The sequence below is a fragment of the Ctenopharyngodon idella genome, chromosome 1 (assembly GCF_019924925.1).
Source record: "Ctenopharyngodon idella isolate HZGC_01 chromosome 1, HZGC01, whole genome shotgun sequence".
Classification (NCBI taxonomy): Eukaryota; Metazoa; Chordata; class Actinopteri; order Cypriniformes; family Xenocyprididae; genus Ctenopharyngodon; species Ctenopharyngodon idella.
The window spans coordinates 6,845,212-6,870,331 of record NC_067220.1 but is presented as its reverse complement, the minus strand read 5'-3'; the positions used below and the strand labels follow the sequence as shown (position 1 = coordinate 6,870,331).

The following is a 25,120-nucleotide window of genomic DNA, read 5'->3' as shown; positions in this document are numbered from 1 at the left end:
CTCCAGGATTTTTATCACCTGGTTGGTTGAATTCTACAGGATGTCTCAGAGACGTGTGAGTCGCGTTCCTTAATGGTCTGATTGGAAACAAATGCCATGGTGCAATGACAGTCAAACATACTCTTGGGCGGTCCTTGGCCAATGAAAGCTGCGATAGAGTCCAAGGGCCGTATTTACAAAACATTTTATTTTACCACTAAGAGTTCTCTTAAATAGCAGTAAAATTTCCCTCTTAAGACCTATTCACAAAGCTGCTGAGACCAACTTTTACTAAGGAATAGAGAGAAGTCTTAAACTGAGAAAAGTCTTCAGTGTACTATAGTACAAGAAAACGTCACATCCTCTGACATGAAGACGAATTTAAAATGAACTAGTTTTCTCATACGATCAAAACTAACAGATGGTAATATTGACCTGTATGATGTTCAACACACATGACTCTGTTAAAATCTCAATTTTGTTTTGAGATTTTTCAAAATTTGTTTAAGGGTTTTATGTTATAATAATTCATTCATTATAACAACCAGTTTTTAAGAAGATACATTTATAGGAACGTTCAGAAATGTATAATTTTCTTTAAATGACGGTATTTGGGATTTTTCAAGTTCAACAAAAACAACAACAGCTTCAGTTTGATCTTTTTTTGTAACTACAAATGATCATCACATAATTTTAGAGAAGATGAAGATATGGCTGACCTTGATACTTTGTGCGCCGCTGACGGCTTCGATATGCACAGATGACGAGAACACATATTAGCAGCAGCAGAAGGGCTCCTCCGCCGGCTAGGATGCTCAGCATGATCCAGTCAAAGCCAAGGACAACGTTTCCACCTGTAAGACAGGAACAGATGTCATGAAATCAATAACAAACAAGTGGATTATTAAAAAACATGTTTTAAGCTGTTTTACATCCTACAAACTGCATCATGTGTAATACTGTACGATCTAACGTTATTTTATTAGAGAGTCAAATGTTTAGACACACTTCATTAATTGAATTTGCTTTATTTACCTTGAAATCAATTTGATCTGAACATTTCCGTTGTAATGCCTAAAATTAGTTTTGTAGGCGAATGTAGTTGTGTAGATACATCACATTTACATGTATACATTTCATTTTAATGTCTACTGCTGGATTATTTGAATTGGATAGTGAAGTAAAGCATCAACAAGTGCGCAACATTCATGTTCCTCCTTCAGTAATTCTTAAAAGGCTGGAATCAACGTTACGACCCAATACAGTACCAACTGAACCATATTTAATGTAGTCTGGGTTGTACATCTCTTACTTTGCACAGTTTTGCTCCTTGCAAAAATGAGGGAATGTCAAGCATGTTGACAAATTCAAACACCATTGAGTCTGAATGAAAACAACGTTTGACGTCAACATAAAGAAAGCATTTTCTGCTATTTATTTTATCTTAACTTCCATTTGTGTCATTTCATAGTTTTGATGACTTTGATGTTGAATAAAGAACACTGTAAAGAAAATAATTGTTGTTTCAGTTTTAAAAAGTAAGAGTTTGTGCAGCCTTAAAATTTTAAGTTATATTCAACTTGAAATGTCAAACCGTATTAAGTGACAACTTGGATATTTGAGTTATCTCAAGTTCAATCTAAGGGAAGTTATTCTAATGATACATTTTTAAGTTGTGATAGTCATTTTTAACAGTGAATAAACCAACGTTTTGACTTCAGTTAGTACACATTTTAATATAATTTTGCAGAGTCAATGTGCGCGTGAAAAATACGGTTGTTTTACTGTAATTGTTTCATGATTGTACATCAGCAGCAAAAACAGGAAACAGCCAGAACAAAAACCAGAGCACATACTTTATGAAACAAAAGTGTAATTGTGAAAAGTGCCAGAGCTGGACATCTTAATGTTTTACATCAATATTTAAGTTCAGGTCTGTTCAAAACGCTGAAAGCTCTAGATTTAGATGTTTTATGTTTGATTAGAGACAACACAAGAGCATTTTTAACAGATAAATACTGAGTAATTAATTATAACAAAATCAGTATATTCAAGAATGAAAAGCATGTGAAATAATATAACTTACATGATACAGTAACACTCTCACTTTTAACTCTGCTGACAGGATTGTGTGTCTCACATGAGTACGTTTTATTCTCCTGTACTTGAGTAGATGACAAGAACACTTGAGGATTTATTTCATTCTGGATGAGTTTTCCATCTTCATACCAGGATACATTCAAACTCAGATCTTTATTGTTTTTCACGTCACAGGTGAGAGTAGCATTCCCATCAGCGGTGCAGTTGATCTTCACAGTAGGTTTAGGGGCCTTTTCTGTGACAGAAACATTGTGGTTATTTCATACTACTGTAACTACTATAGAAATATACAATCTTATTTTGTTATTATATTGTGTTGGAAGTGTAGAAATATTTGTCATCTTACCATATACTTTAATTTCTGCTTCTCCTTTATCAATCTCTGTACCATCAGAACTAGTAACAGTGTATATATATGTGCCCGTGTCCTTCAGACTAACACTTTGAAATCTTAATGATCCATCTTCTTCCATTGTTAAACCTGGAGTGTTTGACTTCACCTTATTGTTTTTCCTCTGAATTACGGCGTCACTGGAGAAATGGGCCCATTTTATGTCATTGGATTTTTCATTGGATTTTTCTGGTAGCTTAATGATGCAGGACGTTCCCACTTGTAGTTCTTTTCCACATGTCTCTGTTGAGACTATAATAAATAAAATTATATTATTTAATAAAACTCAACAGGGTTCAGATACTCATATGTGGATTACTATGAAGAATAAGCATAAACAGGAATAATTCTCAGGTTGGGTTTCTTTTTAAAAGTCAATTTTGGTTCAGACACTAACCTTTGTTACCATTGTTATGACCAACAGTTGAGTAAAATTATATATTATGTATTATTATTACATTAATTAACATATGCCCTGACCTGACATTTATATATTATAAAGAAAACTGTTCTGAGTTCAAATCTGACTTTGTTTTATACTGACTTATGTCTTTATGTATGTCAGTGCTTGATAAAATAAGAATTTTGATTTAAAACCTTATAGTTACTGAAATACCCACTTTGTAACAACCTCTCCGTGAGACAACTATAAAAATAACGGTTCCTAAAGAGAGTTTTAGCAGCGATAGAAAAAAAACATTTTGGGTCCCCAAAGAACCTTTCAGTCAAATGTTCTTAAAATAACCAGTTCTTTCTTATTTTAAAGAACATTTTAATGATCAAAAAAAAAAAAAAAAACTTTTTCCACTACAAAGAACTTTTTGTGGAATGGAAAGATTCCATAGATGTTAAATGTTCTTCACAGAACAATAAACGCCAATAAAAAAAACCTTTAATTTTAAGAGTGTAACACTGATCTCCTCTGTAATTTGGCTGTATATCCAAATATACTTTCTGTGAGTGTCTTCTATTAAAGGTAGACATGAACAAACACTCAGTTTACATGTAAACGTCACTAGATTTGCATTTAAATGTGTTCAAAAATTACTGTATTAAGTGCCTTAAAGAGATATTTTACCTGACACTTAAAAATGGCCTTCACTACTGTTTCTTTGATGGTGACAAAAGTGATTTTAGATTAAGAGACAAAATATGATTTACGGTGATTTATAATATTGAGTTGATATAAAATAACGCAGTTTACATGAGAACAAATGTTAATATGGATTACTTAATATATTTTAATCACATCGTAACTTCTGATCTCAACCTCAGTCTATTAACATACAAAATGAAGTCACAACCTACCAGAGAGTGCAGTGAAGCCACAGAGGATCAATATCAGACTGTGCTGGAAGATCATTGCTCTTCTGAACACAGCAAATGTTCCAGAACCTTTTTCACAATCAACTGGAGGAAAGAGGAAAAGTGTTTGTGATCAGAGAGTTGGAGGTTATGCAGACAGAATCGTGAACTGAACTTGTGCAGACTGAGGCAGAAATTGACAGCTTCACAGGTAGGGTCTTCAGTTGGGTATGCACGTGACGTCACCGTCGGCCGGAGTGACTGTGGTTACGCCCACCGAGTGGCAGCATGCCGCGAAAAACACATAAAACACATCTAAAACGGGAAAGAGTTTTGCGATTGACTGTACAAATAGATTTAACAAGAAATCTGAAGGGTATTTTTACAGACTGCTGAAAGCTACAGAAAAGAGAACCAAATGAATCACTGCAAATCACAGAAAACTGGACTCCAGGCAGCGAAACGTGGATTTGCAGTTATCATTTTGTGTCAATATGTTGAATTTTGAGGTAAAATCATACCCTATATATTGTATTGTTATATACTGTACTCATCAATTAAACATTTACCAACTTATATTTTGCATAATTGGATGTTTTTCAATAAACACTGACAAAAACTATACAAGTTTTAGGGCTAGACAATATGACGTAATAAATAAAGTTGATATAAATGATCACCCGGTTTTACACCTACCTGTATTATATTTACAGTATATAAAGCATTCACAGGCAAATTTGCTTTATGTATTTCCCCGGCGTCGAAATCAGGCACATATAAATGTCGGGATGGAAACACGATTCCTGTTTGCATGTCAATATCCATGGATCACTGGGTCTTTGGTAAGTTGTAAGGAACACTACATCGAGTCCAATCTTTAGTTTAATCGTTTGTTTTACTCGCGTTTTCGCACTTTCTCCTCTTAACAGAGTTATATTAATACGTGTAACATGTAATTTGTAATTATTTAATAAAAGAGAAAAGCAAGTAAATTAATGCGATCTGTTTGGCTGCAAATGTCTATTTTGCAGCGTTAAATATTGTAGCCAATCACAGTCATTTCTGTTGAAAATAATGACCAATCAGAGGTGTCCAAGTTACCAGCGAGAATCTGCTCAGTTTCTCTCAAAACGCAGTACGAGTTTATGTTTAGTGCCAGTTTACTAGTTTTATATGCTCACAAATCCTCTCATTATAACAAACAAAGCAGAGGCACGATTTAAATAAAAGATTTATTATGAAGTTTAGTCTGATTCATTTATTAAAACAGGAGTTTTCGCACTCAGTGAGTTTGCGCTGCACTGACTGACAGCTTCAGTGATTATAAAAGCTCTCTTTACTTGCTGTCTGTGTAATTTCATTTTCAATTTGAAGTTTCCATTTTTCATGAGAATTTGTGACCTTTCCTACAAATATATCACGTCATTACAAAAAGTGACAAAAATTGATTTTTAATGTTATAATAATGATTTGATAATCTCTCAAAATTCAAAAGCAAAACGTGAAAAAAATGTATAGATAGACAGAAAGGTTGAATGAAAGGTTTGTTCTAGATGTTTTTCATATTATCTCACACTGGATCTAGGACAGTGGCTCTCAACTGGTGGATCACGACCCAACAATGGTCTGCATGTCTGTACAGAGACCTGTGGCTGAAATACATAATTGAGTGACAATTTAAATGTCATAGAATGCTGCCATCTTGTGAGCAACTTGAAATGCCTTAAAATTATATAGAAATGATACATGTGCAGTAAGGTGAGTGGTAAGTATCTAGTCTGTTTTAGATATTTTCAGGGACCCCCTAATATACAATTACTAATGAGCAACATTAACAAACATTATTATCCTACATCCTTTGCCAAGTTCTGGATTCATTGCAGAAAGAGATTTGCATGTCTTTAATGATGGTTTTAAATCAATCAACTGAAGATGATATACAGAATAAGGATGTTTATTTTGACCATACATATTTAAAAGCTAAAATACAATAAAATATTGAAAATCAAGTTTTTAATGTTGTTTATATGTCTGTATGGTGTTTTTAATATGCTTTAAGACAAACCATGTGCAAATTCAACAGTCAACACCATTGCTGAGTATTTTCTCCTTAAAACTGCAGTAAACTAAAGTCTCAGAAAACATGGTTTGAAATCGCCCCTTTTCTCTACATGATGTGTTTCATTATCATTTGCATCTGCTTTTTATAACTTAATTAGAAGCACCATGATTACTAAAAGGTGTCATCTGTTATAGAGGGCCTACTGAATAGATATTCAGAAGTTTATTTTAAAATGCAAATTATTGAAAATCAAAATAAAGCTCTGTAAACCCTTACATTTTTACACCACTATAAGTGTGTCCCATCGGGTAATGAAAGCTTCTACACACACTTGCACACCTGAACACTTGGGCCAAATACAGGAAATACATCATGTAAGTACACAAGTGGTCAAGCACAAAGACCGCAAGTGTGGGTATTTGGACAGACACTATATATATATATATTAATAATATACATTCTTTCCTTTATGTATGGATATGACATAAACACACGCGGACTAATGATGAAAGTATGCGGTATCCCGTGAAATCCGTCCCGACTCCCGACAACTCTAAAATATAAATAATTATCATAGGCCAATTAATAAATAATTATATTTTCCTTAATTGTCAAATTGTTTTAATTTAAATAAAGTGAAAAAAAGAACATATAATGATTTAAGGCAAAAACATGGATTGGAAGAATAAATTTTGTTAATCTCAAACAAAAAAGTCAATATTTCACATTGTAAATCATGACAAATTGACTTCAGAAGACTTGGAGCTTAGCACACAAGTCATAAAGACAATTTTTTTATGCTAAGTTTGTAAATCACCATCTACTTTCCTTGTATGGACAAGAATAGCTTAGACATTCTACCTAAGATGAAAAATAGAAAATAATAGTTTAGTAATAATAGTTTGGAACAACATGAGGGAGAGTACATGACCGAATTCTCATTTTTAGGAAACTATTTCTTTAATGACACTCTTACAATCAAGATATGGCTTTTAGTCAATGAAAATCATTCTAGGAAAGTCCCATATACTATCGTTCAGTGAACATTCAAGCGTCTCATTCCATTGGTCAGTACGGCTCTTGATTTCTCTTGGTTCAGTGCTGTTTGGTCCTCGGGTGAGGTATGGGAGTCGGATATTCCTCATCCTCGTCTTGATGCGGTGGTGGGGGTTGAGCATGGATCTGGGCTTTGGTGTTTGTATCGGTGTGACCTGGGGTAAGATCTGCTAGCGTGAACTCTGTCTTATCTGGAAGATATCAAAGACAAGATGTTCATAAAATTGCATTTTTTCAGATGTGTGAGATCTAGACTGTATTAGACTGTAAAGTTAATCTGTTATGTGAAGAGATGGACTAATATGGATTTTTTAGAGAGCAGGGTGAACCATGGCAGAGATTAATATTTATTTACATAATATTTACTAAATGATAGATGATAGTAATATTGGTTGTGTAATCCTGTTGTAGTATTTCTTTGGAAATAAAGAAATGGTTAAAAACATGAAACCAAGTAAACACTGCAACCAGCAGAGTGCTTACTAATCTATCAGCAATAGTAATTTTCTCAAATTAATACCAAATAACGCTAATTCTACATACAGTAGACAGTAAGTATGATATATTTGTTGCTATTCTACTCAATTTTGAAAGTGTAAATTCTTAGAAAACCTGTTTTTAGTGCCGATTGTTCTGTTAAATGTCTCAGAAAACCACATAAAGATGTCTGTTTATTAAGCTGAGCTCGGTTAGATCTGTTTTCAGATCAGTCTGGTGCTGCCTAAACAAAGAGGTTTGACAAATGTAACATTGGCCTAAAAATTTACAAATATTAAGCAATAAACAAAAGATTCAGTTTATGCTCAAAGTCAACATGTTGAATCTAATACATATGAGAATACAAGAAACTGTGGTAAAAGGCTTTGTGTGTTTGTGAGAAGGTACATTTATAGAAACGTTCAGAACTTTATCATTTTATTTAAATGACTATTTAAGATTTGGCATTGATGACTGTGGCGGGAAACTTTTCAAGCTCAACAAGAACAACAGCAGCTTCAGTTTGATCTCTTGCTGAAAATACAAATGCTCAATGATTAATTTAAGAGGCGATGAAGACGTCACTGACCTTGGCCTTGTTGGAGCTTTTTGCACCTGCAACACACACAGATGAGGAGAACACATATTAGCAGCAGCAGAAGGGCTCCTCCGCCGGCTAGGATGCTCACCATGATCCAGAAATCCAAGCCAAAGTGTTTACCAAGACCTGGGCCTTCACCTGTAAGACAGGAACAGATGTCATGAAATCAATAACAGACAAGTGGAACATTAAAAAAAAAGCTGTTTAAAATCTTGCAAACTGCATCATGTGTAATATTGTATGATCCAATGTTATTTCATGAGTCAAATGTTTAGACACACTTAATTGAATTCGCTCTTAATTACCTTCAAAACAATTTGATTTGAAGACTTCCATTTAAATGCTTAGAATGTAAATATACATTTCATTTTAATGTCTACTGCTGGATGACTTGAATTGGATAGTGAAGTAAAAGCACCAAGAAGTGCGCAACATTCATGGAAATACAACCTTTGACGTCAACATAAAGGATGCATTTTCTCCTATTTATTTTATCTTAACTTTTTTTGGTCGCCACATAATTCACAGACTTCCATTTGTGTCATTTCATAGTTTTGATGACTTTGATGTTGAATAAAGAACACTGTAAAGAAAATAATTGTTGTTTAAATTTTTAAAAGTAAGAGTTTTTGCAGCCTTAAAATTTTAAGTTATATTCAACTTGAAATGTCAAACTGTATTAAGTGACAACTTGGATATTTGAGTTTCCTCAACAAGTTCAATCTAGGGAAGTTATTCTAATGATACATTTTAAGTTGTGATCGCTAATTGCAATAATTATTTAACTTAATTAAATTATTTAGTGAATAAATAAGTGTGTCCAACGTTTTGACTTCAGTTAGTACACAGTTTAACATAATTTTGCAGAGTCAATGTGCGCGTGAAAAATATGGTTGTTTTACTGTCATAGTTTCGCGATTGTACGTCAGCAGCAAAAACAGGAAACAGCCAGACCAAAAACCAGAGCACATACTTTATGAAACAAAAGTGAAATTGTGAAAAGTGCCAGAGCTGGACATCTTAATGTTTTACATCAATATTTAAGTTCAGGTCTGTTCAAAATGCAGAAAGCTCTAGATTTATATGTTTTACGTTTCCTTAGAGCATTTTTAACAAAGATAAAGACTGAATAATAAATTACAACACAAAATCAGTATATTCAAGAATGAAAAGCATGTGAAATAAAATAACTTACATGATACAGTAACACTCTCACTTTTAACTCTGCTGACAGGATTGTGTGTCTCACATGAGTACGGTTTATTCTCCTGTGCTTGAGTAGATGACAAGAACACTTGAGGTTTTATTTCATTCTGGATGAGTTTTCCATCTTTATACCAGGATACAGTCAGACTCGGATCTTTATTGTTTTCCACGTCACAGGTGAGAGCAGCATTCCCATCAGCGGTGCAGTTGATCTTCACAGTAGGTTTAGGGACCTTTTCTGTAACACAAACATGGTGGTTATTTCATACTACTGTAACTACTATAGAAATATACAATCTTATTTTGTTATTATTGTGTTGGAAGTGTAGAAATATTTGTCATCTTACCATATACTTTAATTTCTGCTTCTCCTTTACCAATCTCTGTACCATCAGAACTAGTAACAGTGTATATATATGTGCCCGTGTCCTTCAGACTAACACTTTGAAATCTTAATGATCCATCTTCTTCCATTGTTAAACCTGGAGTGTTTGACTTCGTCTTCTTGTTTTTCCTCTCAATTACAGCGTCACTGGAGAAATGGACCCATTTTATGTCATTAGATTTGCCATTGTATTTTTCTGGTAACTTAATGATGCAGGACGTTCCCTCTAGTAGATCTTTTCCACATGTCTCTGTTGAGACTATAATAAATAAAATTATATTATTTAATAAAACTCAACAGGGTTCAGATACTCATATGTGGATTACTATGAAGAATAAGCATAAACAGGAATAATTCTCAGGTTGGGTTTCTCTTTAAAATTCAATTTTGGTTCAGACAATAACCATATATAAAACTATTGGACACAGTTCCCACCATACAAAAAATTATACAGTTCATTTAACACACACTGACTCCTATAACAACAGCAGGAACTGTCTTCATACTGTATGGGGTAAGTTGTCACAAATAGGAATCTGCATTAGGCACAATTTAAACAGTAAAAATGTTATAAAAGCAGCAAAAATGTGAAAGGTTACTTAAAACTTTACTAAAAATATTACTTTCAGTCAAAAGAACCATTTCTTTCTTATTTTAAAGAACATTTTAATAAAAAATTAATAAAAAAAAAAAAAAAAAAAAAAAAAACTTTTTCCACTACAAAGAACTAAAATTGTTTGGGGAATTAAAAGAATTAGAGATGCAGGAATGAATAGGCTAATTGTTAAATAACAATTTAACAAGTGATGTAGTATCATCACTGCTTATCTAAAACATGGAAAATTCAGTATTTAAAGCATGCCATAGTGCTGGGCAATATGGACAAAAATCATATCTCTATTTTTGGGCTGAATGGTGATGTATAATCTCGATATTTTGTATATTTTTCTATTTGAACTAAAAAAAAAAAAAAAAAAAACATCCTGCCCAATATTTTCCTACAAACAATGTTCATATTGAAGGCTATGAAAACAAACATGAAATTAACCATGTACGCTATATTATGTGCAAAAAAAGGGTTAAAACACATTAGGCCTACGTTCTAACATTGTAACATTACAATCTAAAAACAAAATGTTTTTAAAGCAGAAGTTAAGTTCACTAAACTAAAAATGAAAATAAATACAAACAAAAGCACAGACTAATTATTAGGCTATTTTGATTACCCTACAATAGTCACTTTACAGTTACTGCTATCATAAAAATGCACTTAGTTGTAGGTTTGAAATTCTACATATGGCACAATTATGTTCGCAAACAAAAACAAATAGTCAACAACAAATATTTTAGCTAAATGTATATTTTACTCAGAATTATTGCGCTCCATCTGTTTGGCGCGCATTCGCACGGCGGCGCTCGTTCACGGAAGTTTGTGCTTCCACTCCTGTCTCCTGGACAGCAAAATGGAAATATTTTCTCGACTTTGTCAGAGCGTTATGAATCAGCGTATCGAATCATGATTCGGATCGCGTGTCAGGCCGCCAAACTGCTGAAATCACGTGACTTTGGCGCTCCGAGTCCGAACCGCTGATTCGACACGCTGATTCATAACGCTCCAAAGCTTCCTGAAGCAGTGTTTTGAAATCGGCCATCACTATATAAGTCCTTATTTATTTATTTATTTATTTTTAAATAAAAATATTGTCGTCACTTAATAATATTAATATTGAACCACTGTACTCACATGAACTGATTTAAATATGTTTTTAGTACATTAATGGATCTTGAGAGAGGAAATGTCATTGCTCCCTATGCAGGCCTCACAGAGCCATCGGATTTCAACAAAAATATCTTAATTTGTGTTCCGAAGATTTACGAAGGTCTTACGGGTGTGGAATGACATGAGGGTGAGTAATAAATGACAGAATTTTCATTTTTGGGTGAACTAACCCTTTAAGTCGTGATCATGAGAAAACAACTTGTTATCTCGAGATCACGAGAAAACAAGATAGAAAAAATAATAATAATCCATGGCCATTTAGGGCTTCCGTACTATAGCGTATATCCAGAGGCAGAACAAACAGTCTAGCAGTGACAGCTTGCGTAACTCTGTGGTTGAATGTGATTGAAAAAATCCGTCCCTTTCTCACTTTGGTGGTGCGTCGCCCTATTGCCCAAGAAACCGCCCCTGTCTGACACTTAAAAATGGCCTTCACTACTGTTTCTTTGATGGCGACAAAAGTGAATTTAGATGTTTCTACATTATGTTAAGAGACAAAACATGATTTACAGTGATTTATAATATTGAGTTGATATAAAATGACGCAGTATGCATGAGAACAAATGTTAATGTGGATTACTATTCTTAATATCTTTTAATCACATCGTAACTTTTGATCTTAACTTCAGTCTATTAACATATCAATAGAAAATGAAGTCACAACCTACCAGAGAGTGCAGTGAAGCCACAGAGGATCAATAACAGACTGTATTGGAAGATCATTGCTCTTCTGAACACAGCAAATGTTCCAGAACCTTTTTCACAATCAACTGGAGGAAACAGAAAAAAAGCCAAAAAGTTTGCAATCAGAGAGTTGGTGGTTATGTAGACAGATTCTGAAGATGTCAGTTGTGCAGACGGAACAGAAAAAGAAGAAAACAAAGGATGTGACGCCACTGTTTCCAGGGGTGGAAGGATGTCATCTAATGTGTTGCATCGTGAAGCAGATGTTTCTGTTTCATATTGAATGCATCTGATGTTTTGAGATGTTGGCCAGCTATTTTTATCTCGATCCTGTAGACTAGAAAGCTGCCAAGCACTGATTTATTTATTTTTTAAGTGTATAGATAGACAGAAAGGCTGAATGAAAGGTTTATTCTAGATGTTTTCACATCATTTTAAACTGGATCTAGGACAGTGGTTCTCAACTGGTGGATCACGACCCAAAAATGTTTTCTGTCAGGATCCTGCCCTGACAGTCTTGTCTGTTTTGTCCTTGTTTAATGTTTATTTGTCTTGTGCTTGAGCACATGGCTCTGTCTCTGTTTGTATTTGCCATGTTGCCTGTTACCACGGCCCCTTGTTTAGTCCTGTCTAGTCCTTGTTTCATTAATTGTGCTCACCTGACCCTCATGTGCTCTGGTCCCTTTATATTGTGCCTCCTTCCCTCATGTCTTTGCTGGTTTGTTGTGTGCTTGCTTGTCCATGTCTGCAGTTAATCATTGCTCTTGTTCTAGTGTATTTGATTTTGTTTCTAGTCTAGTGTATATTTGTTGCTTTTTTGTTTTGTTCTTTCCTTTCCTCAAGTCTTGTTTTAGTAACTTATTGTAATTGAGCATCCATTTTTTTTTTCCTTTTTATTTTGATTTCTACGAAAAGATTTTCATCTTGAGTGTCTATAGTTCTTTTAGTTCCCTGCAAGTGTGTTCTTTTGCTTTATCTTTGTGTTTGCAAGTTTCAGTCATTTATTCTTAGTTTTGTTTTCTTTTTCTTTTGTTTCTCTAGTCTTAGTTCTCTGCTTCAGTATTTATGTTGCCTCTTTATTAACTCTCTTGTGTTTGTTCCTGCCCTGTGTCCTGAGTTTACCTGGCCACTGATTTTGACTGTCTAGCAGCCGAGACTGGAGCTACTTCTGAGAGATCAAGAATCAAGCCTCAGGTTCCTTGTGTTCCTGCCTGGTTCTTCCCACCTGGTGCTGCTTCCCAGGCTGTCCTCAAGTCTGTTGTCACCTTAGACTGGTCTCAGTGGTCATCCTCCCTGCCTGTCATCATGTCGTCTGCCCTGCCCTGCTGTTTGACTGTTTCACAGCTGTCTACAGTCTTGTTAATGAAATCCCATCACTGCTCATTCTGCGCCTGGCAGATTTGTATGTCTGTACCAGAGACCTGTGGCTTAAAAGTCCCCCTGAAATCAAAATTTCATTTTTTTTTTTTTTTAGCTTGTAGTATGAATATGTTAGCTTTAAGGTTATGAATAAGCTGGTGTGCTCCAAAACAATGACAAAATTTGCATTTAGGAGATAAAAGCATTCAAAACTTACAGTCTCTCACTTCTGCTAAAATGAATCACGGATTTTCATGACATCACCGCGGACTTCAACTTCTCATCAGATCTTCTGTCCAATCAAATGCTCTCTAGAATCTGAAGTCCCGCCCCCTCCTACACTATAAACAGACACTGAAGTCGGGGTGTGTTCTGGCGGGAAAGTGACATCATTCCCTCTATTCAGGTCAATGCAAAGTAATATATTTTTATTTCAGGATTAACAGAGTTATATTAATACCTGTAACATATAATGTGTAATTATTTAATAAGAGAGAAACGCAAGTAAATTAGTGCAATCTGGTTGTTGCAACATTCTTTCGCAGCGTTGAGTATTGTAGCCAATCACATCCATTTCTGTTAAACAATGACCAATCAGAGGTGTCCAAGTTACCAGCGAGAATCTGCTCAGTTTCTCTCAAAACTGTGTAGGAGTTCACTAGTTTTATATTCTCACAAATCCTCTCATTATAACAAACAAAGAAGACACACAATTTAAGTAAAAATGACCTGTGGCTTAAAAACATAAATGTGTGACAATTTAAATTTAATGCTTCCATCTTGTGAGCAACTTACCTTTTGAAATGCCTTAAAATGATACATGTGCATTAAGACAAGTGTTCTGTATCTAGTCTGTTTTAGATTAGGTATTTTCAGGGACCCCCTAATATACAATTAGTAATGAGCAACATTATTATTCTACATCCTTTGCCAAGTTCTGGATTCATTGCACCATTATATTGTATGACAGAGAGATTTGCATGTCTTTAATGATGGTTTTAAATCAATCAGATGAAGATGATATACAGTATAAGGTTGTTTATTTTGGCCTTACATTTATTTAAGAGCTAAAATACAACCAAATGTTGAAAATCAAGTTTTTAATGTTGTTTATATGTCTATGTGGTGTTTTTAAGAAAAAACCATGTGCAAATTCAACAGTCAACACCATTGCTGAATATTTTCTTCTTAAAACCAAAGACAGTCTCAAAAAACATGGTTTGAAATCGCCCCTGTTCTCTACATGATGTGTATTTCATTATCATTTGCATCTGCTTTTTATCACTTAATTAGAAGCACCATGATTACTAAATTGTGTCGTCTGTTATAAGACTACTGAACAGACATTTAGAAGTTTATTATAAAATACAAATTATTGAAAATCAAAATAAAGCTCTGTAAACCCTTACATTTTTACACCACTATAAGTGTGTCCCATCGTGTAATGAAAGCTTCTACACACACTTGCGGTTTTCACGCCAAAATGAACACTTGAGCCAAATGCAGGAAATACATCATGCAAGTACACAAGTGGTCAAGCACAAAGACCGCAAGTGTGGGTATTTGGACAGACACTATATATATAAAATAAACATTCTTTCCTTTATGTATGGATATGACATAAACACGCACGGACAAATTATTTAATTATGGACTTTCCTTTGAAATCCATCCCAACAACTCTAATTGTTTTAATTGAAATAAAGAGAAAAAAAAGAATATATTTATAATGATTTAAGGCAAAAACATGGTTTGGAAGAATCAATTTTGTTAATCTCGAACAAAAAAGTCAATATTTCACATTGTAAATCATGACAAATTGACTTCAGAAGACTTGGGAGTATAGCGCAACCGAATTCTCATTTTTAGGAAACTATTTCTTTAATGACTCTCTTACCATCAAAATATGATTTTTAGTCAATGAAAATCATTCTAGGAAAGTCCCATATACTATCATTCAGTGAACATTCAAGCGTCTCATTCCATTGGTCAGTACGGCTCTTGATTTCTCTTGGTTCACTGCTGTTTGTTTCTCTGGTGAGGTATGGGAGATGGATTTTCCTCATCCTCGTCCTGAAGCGGTGATGGGGGTCGAGCACAGATCTGGGCTTTGGGTTGAGATGGGGTTCGAGGTGGGGTTTGTGTTGAGTAACTGGAGGGCATGGGGTCTTCTTGCGGGATGGGGGGCGGCAGTTGCCCCGTAGCATTGTGTTTGGATCTGTTGGTATCAGTAAGATCTGCATGGGTAAGATCTGCTAGCCTGAACTCTTCCTCATCTGGAAGATATCAAAGACAAGATGTTCATAAAATTGCATTTTTTCAGATGTGTGTGATCTAGACTGTATTAGACTGTAAAGTTAATCTGTTATGTGAAGAGATGGACTGATATGGATTTTTTAGAGAGCAGGGTGAACAATGGCAGAGATTAATATTTATTTACATAATATTTACTAAATGATATAGATGATAGTAATATTGGTTGTGTAATCCTGTTGTAGTATTTCTTTAGAAATAAGAAATGGTTAAAAACATGAAACCAAGTAAACACTGCAACCAACAGAGTGCTTACTAATCTATCAGCAATAGTAATTTTCACAAATTAATACCAAATAACGCTAATTCTACATACAGTAAACAGTAAGTATGATATATTTGTTGCTATTCTACTCAATTTTGAAAGTGTGAATTCTTAGAAAACCTGTTTTTAGTGCCGATTGTTCTGTTAAATGTCTCAGAAAACCACATAAAGATGTCTGTTTATTAAGCTGAGCTCGGTTAGATCTGTTTTCAGATCAGTCTGGTGCTGCCTAAACAAAGAGGTTTGACAAATGTAACATTGGCCTAAAATATAAATATTAAGCATTAAACTTTTTTTTATGATTCAGTTTATTTTAGTCAACATGTTGAATCTAATACATATGAGAATACAAGAAACTGTGGTAAAAGGCTTTGCTTTCCTGTTTTAAACTGGTTAATTATAACAAATAACCAGTTTTTGAGAAGGTACATTTATAGGAACGTTCATAACTTTATAATTTTATTTAAATTACTGAGATTTGGCATTGATGACTGTGGTGGGAAACTTTTCAAGCTCAACAAGAACAACAGCAGCTTCAGTTTGATCTCTTGCTGAAAATACAAATGCTCAATGATTAATTTAAGAGGCGATGAAGACGTCACTGACCTTGGCCTTGTTGGAGCTTTTTGCGTCGCTGACGTCTGCAACACGCACTGATGAGGAGAACACATATTAGCAGCAACAGAAGGGCTCCTCCGCCGGCTAGGGTTCTCACTATGATCCATGAAGAAGAGTCAAAGTCAACGCCAGAGTCATAGCCATGGACAAGGTTTCCACCTGTAAGACAGGAACAGATGTCATGAAATCAATAACAGACAAGTGGAACATTAAAAAAAAAAAAAAAAGCTGTTTAAAATCTTGCAAACTGCATCATGTATAATACTGTATGATCCAATGTTATTTCATGAGAGAGTCAAATGTTTAGACACACTTCGTTTGCTCTTAATTACCTTCAAAACAATTTGATTTGTGAGCGAGATGCTAATGGTCTAATCAGATTCAATGAACTATGCTAAGCTATGCTAAAAGTGGTACCGCCAGACCCGGAGATCGGCTGAATGGATTCGTTTAACTGTTTAAGGAACTGTTTAACTCTAGGGGAGTTGGAAAATTAGCGTGTGTTCCTTTAATGCTATAAATTAATTATGTCTCCTTTTGTCATTACCAATTAAAGAGTATCTGGCGCCACCGCACGATTAAAATAAAAACAACATATTTGGCGAGTACATTGGAATTGACTGCAACTACCTCCTCCCGAGTGCCTCATCTTCTTAATCTTCTCACGTAAATGATTACATTTCGATGGCTTACGTTTCTTCCCCACCGCAGAAACCACCACAGGTTCATCAATGCCGTCAAAAGTATTCATTTTTCTGTTTTGTTGAACACAAAGCACAAAGTAGATAAGGAAAACTAGGATGCCGGGTGTATTCAGAGTGCCGCCATTACTGTTTACAGTGCGTGGAATGGTGCGCTGTGATTGGTTGAGCGGATATATCGCACTCTGCAGAGAGACTGGCGTTTGTCGCGAATTTGGAAAAATAGGGAGAAAACATGACAGAATAACACGGCGGATATCGCATTTTGAGTAAAATTAAAAATTGACTTTTCAATATCGACCAGATACAATACTGATTTTGGCAAGAACTAAATTTTTATTTAAAAAAAATAATTGTGTTTATCTTGTTTTGGAACCAAACTCTTCAAATATTGTTTCAATTTTAAAAAGTAAGTGTTTGTACTGCCTTAAAATTAAGTTATATTCAACATGAAAAGTGAAACCGTATTAAGTGAAATCTTGGATATTTGAGTTATCTCAACAAGTTCAATCTAGGGAAGTTATTCTAATGATAAATGTTAAGTTGTGATAGCTAATTACAATCATTTTTTAACAGTGAATAAATGTGTCCAACCTTTTGACTTATCTTCAGTTAGTACACAGTTTAATACTATTTTGCGGAGTCAATGTACACTTTTAAAAAAATACGGTTGTTTTACTGTCAAAAATTCACAATTGTACATCAGCAGCAAAAACAGGAAACAGCCAGACCAAAAACCAGAGCACATACTTTATGAAACAAAAGTGAAATTGTGAAAAGTGCCAGAGCTGGACATCTTAATGTTTTACATCAATATTTAAGTTCAGGTCTGTTCAAAACGCAGAAAGGTCTAGATTTAGATGTTTTATGTTTCCTTAGAGACAACACAAGAGCATTTTTAACAAAGATGAAGACTGAATAATTAATTATAACACAAAATCAGTATATTCAAGAATGAAAAGCATGTGAAATAAAATAACTTACATGATACAGTAACACTCTCACTTTTATTTCTGCTGACAGGATTGTGTGTCTCACATGAGTATGTTTTATTCTCCTGTACTTGAGTAGATGACAAGAACACTTGATGATTTATTTCATTCTGGATGAGTTTTCCATCTTCATACCAGGATACAGTCAGACTCGGATCTTTATTGTTTTCCACGTCACAGGTGAGAGCAGCATTCCCATCAGCGGTGCAGTTGATCTTCACAGTAGGTTTAGGGGCCTTTTCTGTAACAGCGACATTGTGGTTATTTCCTAAATATTTCCTAAATTTACCATCTTTACCGTTATTATTATTGTGTTGGAAGGGTAGAAATATTTGTCATCTTACCATATACTTTAATTTCTGCTTCTCCTTTACCAATCTCCATACCATCAGAACTAGTAACTGTGTATATATATGTGCCCGTGTCCTTCAGACTAACACTTTGAAATCTTAATGATCCATCTTCTTCCATTGTTAAACCTGGAGTGTTTGTCTTCATCTTATTGTTTTTCCTCTGAATTATGGCGTCACTGGAGGAATGGGTCCATTTGATGTCATTAGATTTGTCATTGTATTTTTCTGGTAGCTTAATGATGCAGGACGTTCCCACTTGTAGTTCTTTTCCACATGTCTCTGTTGAGACTATAATAAATAAAAACGATATTAGCATTTAATAAATCTCAACAGGATTCAGATGCTGATATGTGGTTTACTATGAAGAATAAGCATAAACAGGAATAATATCACTAGACTAGACGTTTAAAAATGTCCAAAAATTAGATGTGCATTTGTTCAAGTGGCCACTATAAAAGTGCGTTTGTTGCTTTAAGGACATGTTTTACCTGATCTCACACTTAAAAATGGCCTTCACTAGTGTTTCTGACAAAAGTGAATTTAGATGTTTGTACATTGTTAACTGACAAAACATGATTTACAGTTTATAATATTGAGTTGATACAAAATAATGCAGTATGCATGAGAACAAATGTTAATATGGATAACTTTTCTTAATATCTTTTAATCACATCGTATCTTTTGATCACAACTACAATATATATTTACAAAATATTAAAGAAAAACGGCTTTTCCACTTCAGTCTATTAACATATAAATAGAAAATGAAGTCACAACCTACCAGAGAGTGCAGTGAAGCCACAGAGGATCAATAACAGACTGTATTGGAAGATCATTGCTCTTCTGAACACAGCAAATGTTCCAGAACCTTTTTCACAATCAACTGGAGGAAAGAGGAAAAATATTTCAGACCTAGTGCAGTAATAGTAATAGTAAATTACTCCACTAGGTCTGAAATATATACGTTTTAATCCCCTGGATCACGCTACAAATATGATGATCTTATAGAACATGAAGGATTGCTGTGTCTGTTATCCCATAATTCCCACTTTTGGACACAGTGGCTGTGATTTTTTGTTTACATAGTCTTGCTTTAACGGACATTAATATAAGACAATACTGCAAAAACAGTTTACTGTCAAGCTGTTATATTCTGTTATATATTTATTGTCCAACATTCCCAATTTTTCTGATGCATGTCCTTAATTTAATTTCATGTTGGTATTAATTCAGTTTCTAGATTTACATGATAATGTAGTAAAATAATAATAATAATAATAATAATTATAGGTAATAATAATGGTCAGAGGCACCAAATTATTGTTTATTATTATTAATTATTAATTATTAGGCCTATTATGTTTCTACCGGTAGGTGCCTACATTTCATACAATTAATTATAGGCTACTTGGTATTAATTTTTCAAGAGTAGGCTAACCTACTGTCTTTTTCTCTGTGTGATATTGCGCTTTATGAATTCATTTGTAATGTCTGAGATCGAAACGACAGGATGGTAGATCCAAGTGCAAGCTTTATTAAAAGAGCGTATGTAACAGAGTTGTACATATACATTGTGTGTCTCCACTTGCTGAATATAAATAATAATAAGTTAAATAATCACACTGGAAGATCATTGGACAGAATAAGGGATAACAGGGCTTCCTATTGGCTGGTTGGTTCTTTTACTGTGTGCGCCCTCTATTGCACTTACCAGTTTGTGTGTGTAAGGCCAGCGGTAACGGTCAATAAAATGTGTGATATATTGGCGGCAACAACATATATATATATATATATATATATATATATATATATATAATATTGAGAAAAGTATTGGATGCTGAAGAGTGTGAAAAATGTGTTTTATTGTAGACATCGTATATGCTGGAATGGGCCTATATGAACTCACTCTGTTACTTCTGTTTTCTCACTAAATAAATTGATTGGGACACTATTATTTGAAGAACGAGCTTTATTGAAACACAACGCAAGAAGGAAAAAGAGACCAGTTACACGTAGTCACAGAAGCAGGAGGTCAAACACCAGCAAACAGGTTCAAGAGAGACAAGGCAAAGAGTAGTCCAAAAAACAGGCAACTATCAGGGCAGGCAGCAAACGATCATAATCCAGGAAATAGTCCAAAGTCAAAAATACAGGCAGGGCAAGAAACACGGCGACAACGCAGAGACCAAGGCGCAATGCAGGGCTAAACAATACTCCACAATGTGTGTGTGTTTGAGTGCAGCTTATAAAGTGTCACTGATGGGAAACAGGTGTGATTGTGTGATTGGTTTCTAGATGGGGAATTGTGGGAAATGTAGTCCAGAGTGATGTGTGACTGTGTGTGCCATGAAAAGGTGACAAAGGTGAACCGGTGACCTCTGATGGGGAGTAGCAGGAAACAGCAGGCGCAGGATACGTGACATCATTACACAAAAGTTATTTGTGTCTCGCGAAGAGAGACACAGAGAGCAAATGCATTACCAACCAAACAAAAACACATTTGATTTACATGTTGTTAATTAAAATGTATATCATCGTGCAAAAAACAGAAAGCAAGATTTTGTGCCAGGTTGTTGTTATGTTGTAATGCTGAACATAACGGTAAAATTGTGTGTATTACTGTATGACCCGCCGGAACCCTATGAGAGAACCACCAATCAGAGAGGTTCCCGAATCTCAAACGACTTTTTGATTGGTTAAAATGGAGAATATCACGTGTTTTCCGTAAGTGTTCGGCCTTTTCCGATGGCTGAGCACCCAGGGGATCTGCGCTAATGATTATTAGGCTAATAATACTGATTATTATTAATAATAAATCCTATTTCCAGAAATGGATGAGCACTCACGGGATCGGCACTAATGATTATTAATAATAATGTTTATTATTATTAATAAATCCTATGGTTTTGAAGAATGAAAGGAGGAGGCTGACTTGGCCGACTGAAGGTTGTCATGAAAATGCTTGATGTATTTTTTATTGATTGTTGCCAAAAGGCTTGTAAAAGTGCTGGTGTATTTTGTATCGAAAGTACACCAACCCTGTCTATAAAAAGTGAGAGTATTTAGAATATCACAAAAAGCCTAAATAGATTTACAAGATTATGACGCACATAATAATTCTTAATAAATCGTTGTCTACCCCCGTCGCCAAATTATAGCCAAGAAGCATGCAGTTAAGACAGCTGTCAACTTAATAATACAAAATAAAACAATATACAGAAAGATTTGTTAACAGAACTGGGAGCTTGTTCTGTTCTTGTGTCGGTAGACTACATTTCTAAAATGAGGGACGGGCCACAAATCCGTGAGTGCAATTTGCAAAACCGTGTGAACCGCGTGATTGCGAAAACGTCCCTGTTGAAAAAACCAGCATATGCTGGTTAGGTATGTTTTGAAGCATGGAAGCTGGTTTGAGCTGGTCCTGAGCTGGAGCTAGTTGCTTAGGACCAGCTTAAGACCAGCACTTGACCAGCATAAACCAGCTCAAACCAGCTTTCATGCTTCAAAACATACCTAACCAGCATATGCTGTTTTTTTCAACAGGGTGCACACGGATTATGAATTTGTGGGTACGGATTGAAAAAACCAAAGGTACGGTTTACAAATCTGAGTGCATGGATTGGAAATTTGTGGGTATGGTTTATTAATCCGTGGGCATGATTTGTTAAACTGAGGGAACAATTTAAGAATCTGTGAGTGCAGTTTATAAACTGATTGCAAAACTGTGGCCACGGATTTCTGAGTCTTATTTTTTTTCTCCTCGAGGTGACTTCCCGGGCTCCATATTTCACAGAGTACTGTTAGCCACTTTTTGATTGTTGATGGGAGAAACAAGCAGCGTGTGGTGTTTCAAACGCAATTGGTTCAATTAATTCGAAGCTTTTACAGTGTAAATGCAACCAAAATTTTGAATCAACGTTGAATAAAAACACCTTTTACAATCACACTGCAAATGTGTTCCAGCAGTGAACCACTGAAATTTCGAAACGTTTTGAAACCGTTATGACGTAACGAAGCTTCGTTTACTGAAATCACGTGACTTTGGCAGTTTGAAACATGCCACGAACCACTGTTTCAAAACAAAAGATTCGTAAAGCTTCATGGAGCAGTGTTTCGAAATTACCCATCACTACTTTTTGATACAGTGTGATGATCATTATGTATGTCTATAACATCAACGTCCTATTGATCATATAAATTTTGCATACACCTGATATAGCTGCCTGGTTGAGATGAGTGATTTTCTCTGTAATTGTTGTGATGTCATCATGAGCCAACATAATTTTCTGTTCTGTCTCCTCCTCTTCCTTCTTGTGTTGAAACTAAAGGTGGGTTATTTTTGACTCCTGTTAATCTTATTTAATCTTTATTTTAATTGCTTGTAATTGTATTTTACCCTTTTTGAGTTATATTTTTATCTTTGGCCTAAATATGTGGAAACGAACATATGGTCATCACATGGTGTACATAGTTTTTTTTATAGAATGTTAAGGGCGATTCACTCTAAGAGGCGGCTTGTTTGTTCTTTTATTTCTCTGTTATAGTATTTTCTTGTATACTGTGATTTTTCTTTACTCCATGTCTTGTGTTGAAATTGAATTGAAGAGAGGAAACAAGGGCGATTCACACTCAGAGGCTGTATATGTTCTTTTATCTACCAAAGTGTTCGAAATTTCAATGGTTCACCACTAGGGAGCGTGACTTTGGCAGTTTGATTCACGCTCCGAACCACTGATTTTGTAAAGCTTCGAAGCTTCATGAAGCAGTGTTTTGAAATCGCCCATCACTAGATATTGTTGAATAAAGTCATTATTACTTTTTTTTTTTTTTGGCGCACAAAAAGTATTCTCGTCGCTTTATAATATTAAGGTTGAACCACTGTAGTCACATGAACTGTTTTAAATAGACCTTTCTGGGCATTGAAAGTGTAAATTAACTTGCTGTCAATGGAGGCCTCACTGAGCCATCAGATTTTATAAAAAATATCTTGTGTTCTGAAGATGAACGAAGGTCTTATGGGTGTGAAACGACATGAGGGTGAGTAATTAATGACATAAGTTTCATTTTTGGGTGAACTAACCCTTTAATTACTCTTATGTGTGCGACGTTGTAAAGAGCGATACATAAAACGCATTACCATTCTGATACATTGACATGTATACGAGCCTGTATAATTCACTCTTCCACTTCTTCTGAATCAGTTTCTGGTTCAAACATGTAATTAAACCAGTATTTCCACTTGGCATTGTGCAGTGTTTACTACAGTTAAGCGAGTGGATCTGGTAATCCGAGCTGCTGTGATTGACCAGAGGCGGAGGAATGAAGCAAGAGTGTAGAGTTACATTAATGCTATTTTAAGGCACAAGGAAATTATTTTCACTGGAAACAAAACGTTTAAATATGTCATTTTGGTGATCAAAGATGAGTTTTAAGGGAGAAAATGAGTGACTGCATTAATAGTTTTCTGTTGGTCTTCTGGGATCCATATGCACTGTAGAAGGTCTCAGTAAACCCCAAAAAACAAACAAACAGGGAATCCAAATAATTCTGGATAACTAAAAAAATAGTCAATACAAACTTTGATGTTGTCTTCTTGAAAAAGCCTAATAGTTTGAAGTAGTTTTACAATCTTGAAGTTTGAGTGTTTTAAGTTTAGCAAAAAGCAAAAATTTGAAGATAAATATATAGATATTATGATGGAAGCTTACAAGAATTTAAATTGCTGTCACGTCTGTCAGAAGGATTGAAGTCTGCTCACAGTGCCCAGATGAAATAGTAAACAGGAGGCGAGAAGAAAATCCCAAGGTGAATGAACTGGTAGTCCCACGAGTCTTTATAGATGGTTCGCACAAGCACACTCTTCACATAGGTCTACATGTAAAAAAAAAACGAGTATAAGGAAAATAAATCTCTGATAAAAGCTACAAAAACAAATCAAACTAAAATGGACACGTTATACTGTAATACGGCCATCTCTCTCTTCACTTAAGCTGTCTCTATTCTCGCGCAGAGCTTCAGACTGATATTAATATTAATATTAAACAGACTCATAGCGAGCGAGCGACACTGCACGAGAGAAACCGAATGTGCGCGCGAGAGAGATCGAGTTGTCCGAGAGCGAGCGAACCTGCGCGAGAGAGACCGAGTGCGCGCGCGAGAGAAACCGAGTGTTATGGGAAGCCAAACAAACCAAAAGCAGGACGAGATAGCGCGGTTTTACAGAGTTCGCGCCGCGCTGACATGCCATCTAAGCGGTTCAATGGACCGAGCCGCGCGACCGACTCGTCAGCGCAGCGCGGACGTGCTTGTTTGCGGACAGCGCGGCGCGAACTAATCTCACCAGCGCGGTGCTGACCAATTAAAACAGCGCAGCGCAAATCATATTACTGCTCTGCAGAAGTTCAGCTGGTTTTCCCTTTTCAAGATAATGAAGATAAAGAGAATGAAATGATACATTTCTGTTGCTTATTATCTTACATATTAGTAGTAGACC

The 25,120-nt window shown here is 35.1% G+C and overlaps 2 protein-coding genes across 13 annotated transcripts in view; both read right to left on the bottom strand.

Annotated features, from left to right (window-relative positions):
* The window catches only part of LOC127512996 (junctional adhesion molecule A-like), a 56,964-nt gene extending 44,756 nt beyond the window's left edge, over positions 1-12,208 (bottom strand). For 4 of the 12 annotated variants that reach the window (XM_051894588.1, XM_051894488.1, XM_051894436.1 and 1 more), the window contains exon 1: positions 12,011-12,208. In XM_051894588.1, the coding sequence (XP_051750548.1) occupies positions 12,011-12,065 (55 nt within the window). In that variant the 5' untranslated portion in view covers positions 12,066-12,208. Of the gene's footprint in view, positions 1-2,425; positions 2,561-3,778; positions 3,866-5,713; positions 7,085-7,959; positions 8,110-9,166; positions 9,416-9,524; positions 9,822-12,010 lie in introns of those variants that run through there. The other 8 variants (XR_007930325.1, XM_051894577.1, XM_051894470.1 and 5 more) reach the window with 6 other exon arrangements.
* Positions 12,209-14,404: 2,196 nt separating this feature from the next.
* On the bottom strand, positions 14,405-24,909 carry LOC127513094 (junctional adhesion molecule A-like). The gene is made up of 6 exons (XM_051894650.1): positions 24,336-24,909; positions 19,409-19,510; positions 18,619-18,915; positions 18,267-18,515; positions 16,570-16,740; positions 14,405-15,661 (listed from the first exon to the last, which is right to left on the bottom strand). The coding sequence occupies exons 2-6, from the start codon at positions 19,461-19,463 to the stop codon at positions 15,402-15,404; spliced, it is 1,032 nt and encodes a 343-aa protein (XP_051750610.1). The 5' UTR covers positions 19,464-19,510; positions 24,336-24,909; the 3' UTR covers positions 14,405-15,401.
* Between the last annotated feature and the right edge of the window lie 211 nt (positions 24,910-25,120).

Bases quoted from the DNA above. Each gene is read 5' to 3' on its own strand.
- LOC127513094 (XM_051894650.1), bottom strand. From the start codon at position 19,463: ATGATCTTCCAATACAGTCTGTTATTGATCCTCTGTGGCTTCACTGCA. The intron at 18,916-19,408 runs GTAGGTTGTGAC...TATTTATTATAG, and splicing joins TGGCTTCACTGCACTCTCTG to TCTCAACAGAGACATGTGGA. The intron at 15,662-16,569 runs GTCAGTGACGTC...GATATCTTCCAG, and splicing joins AAAGCTCCAACAAGGCCAAG to ATGAGGAAGAGTTCAGGCTA.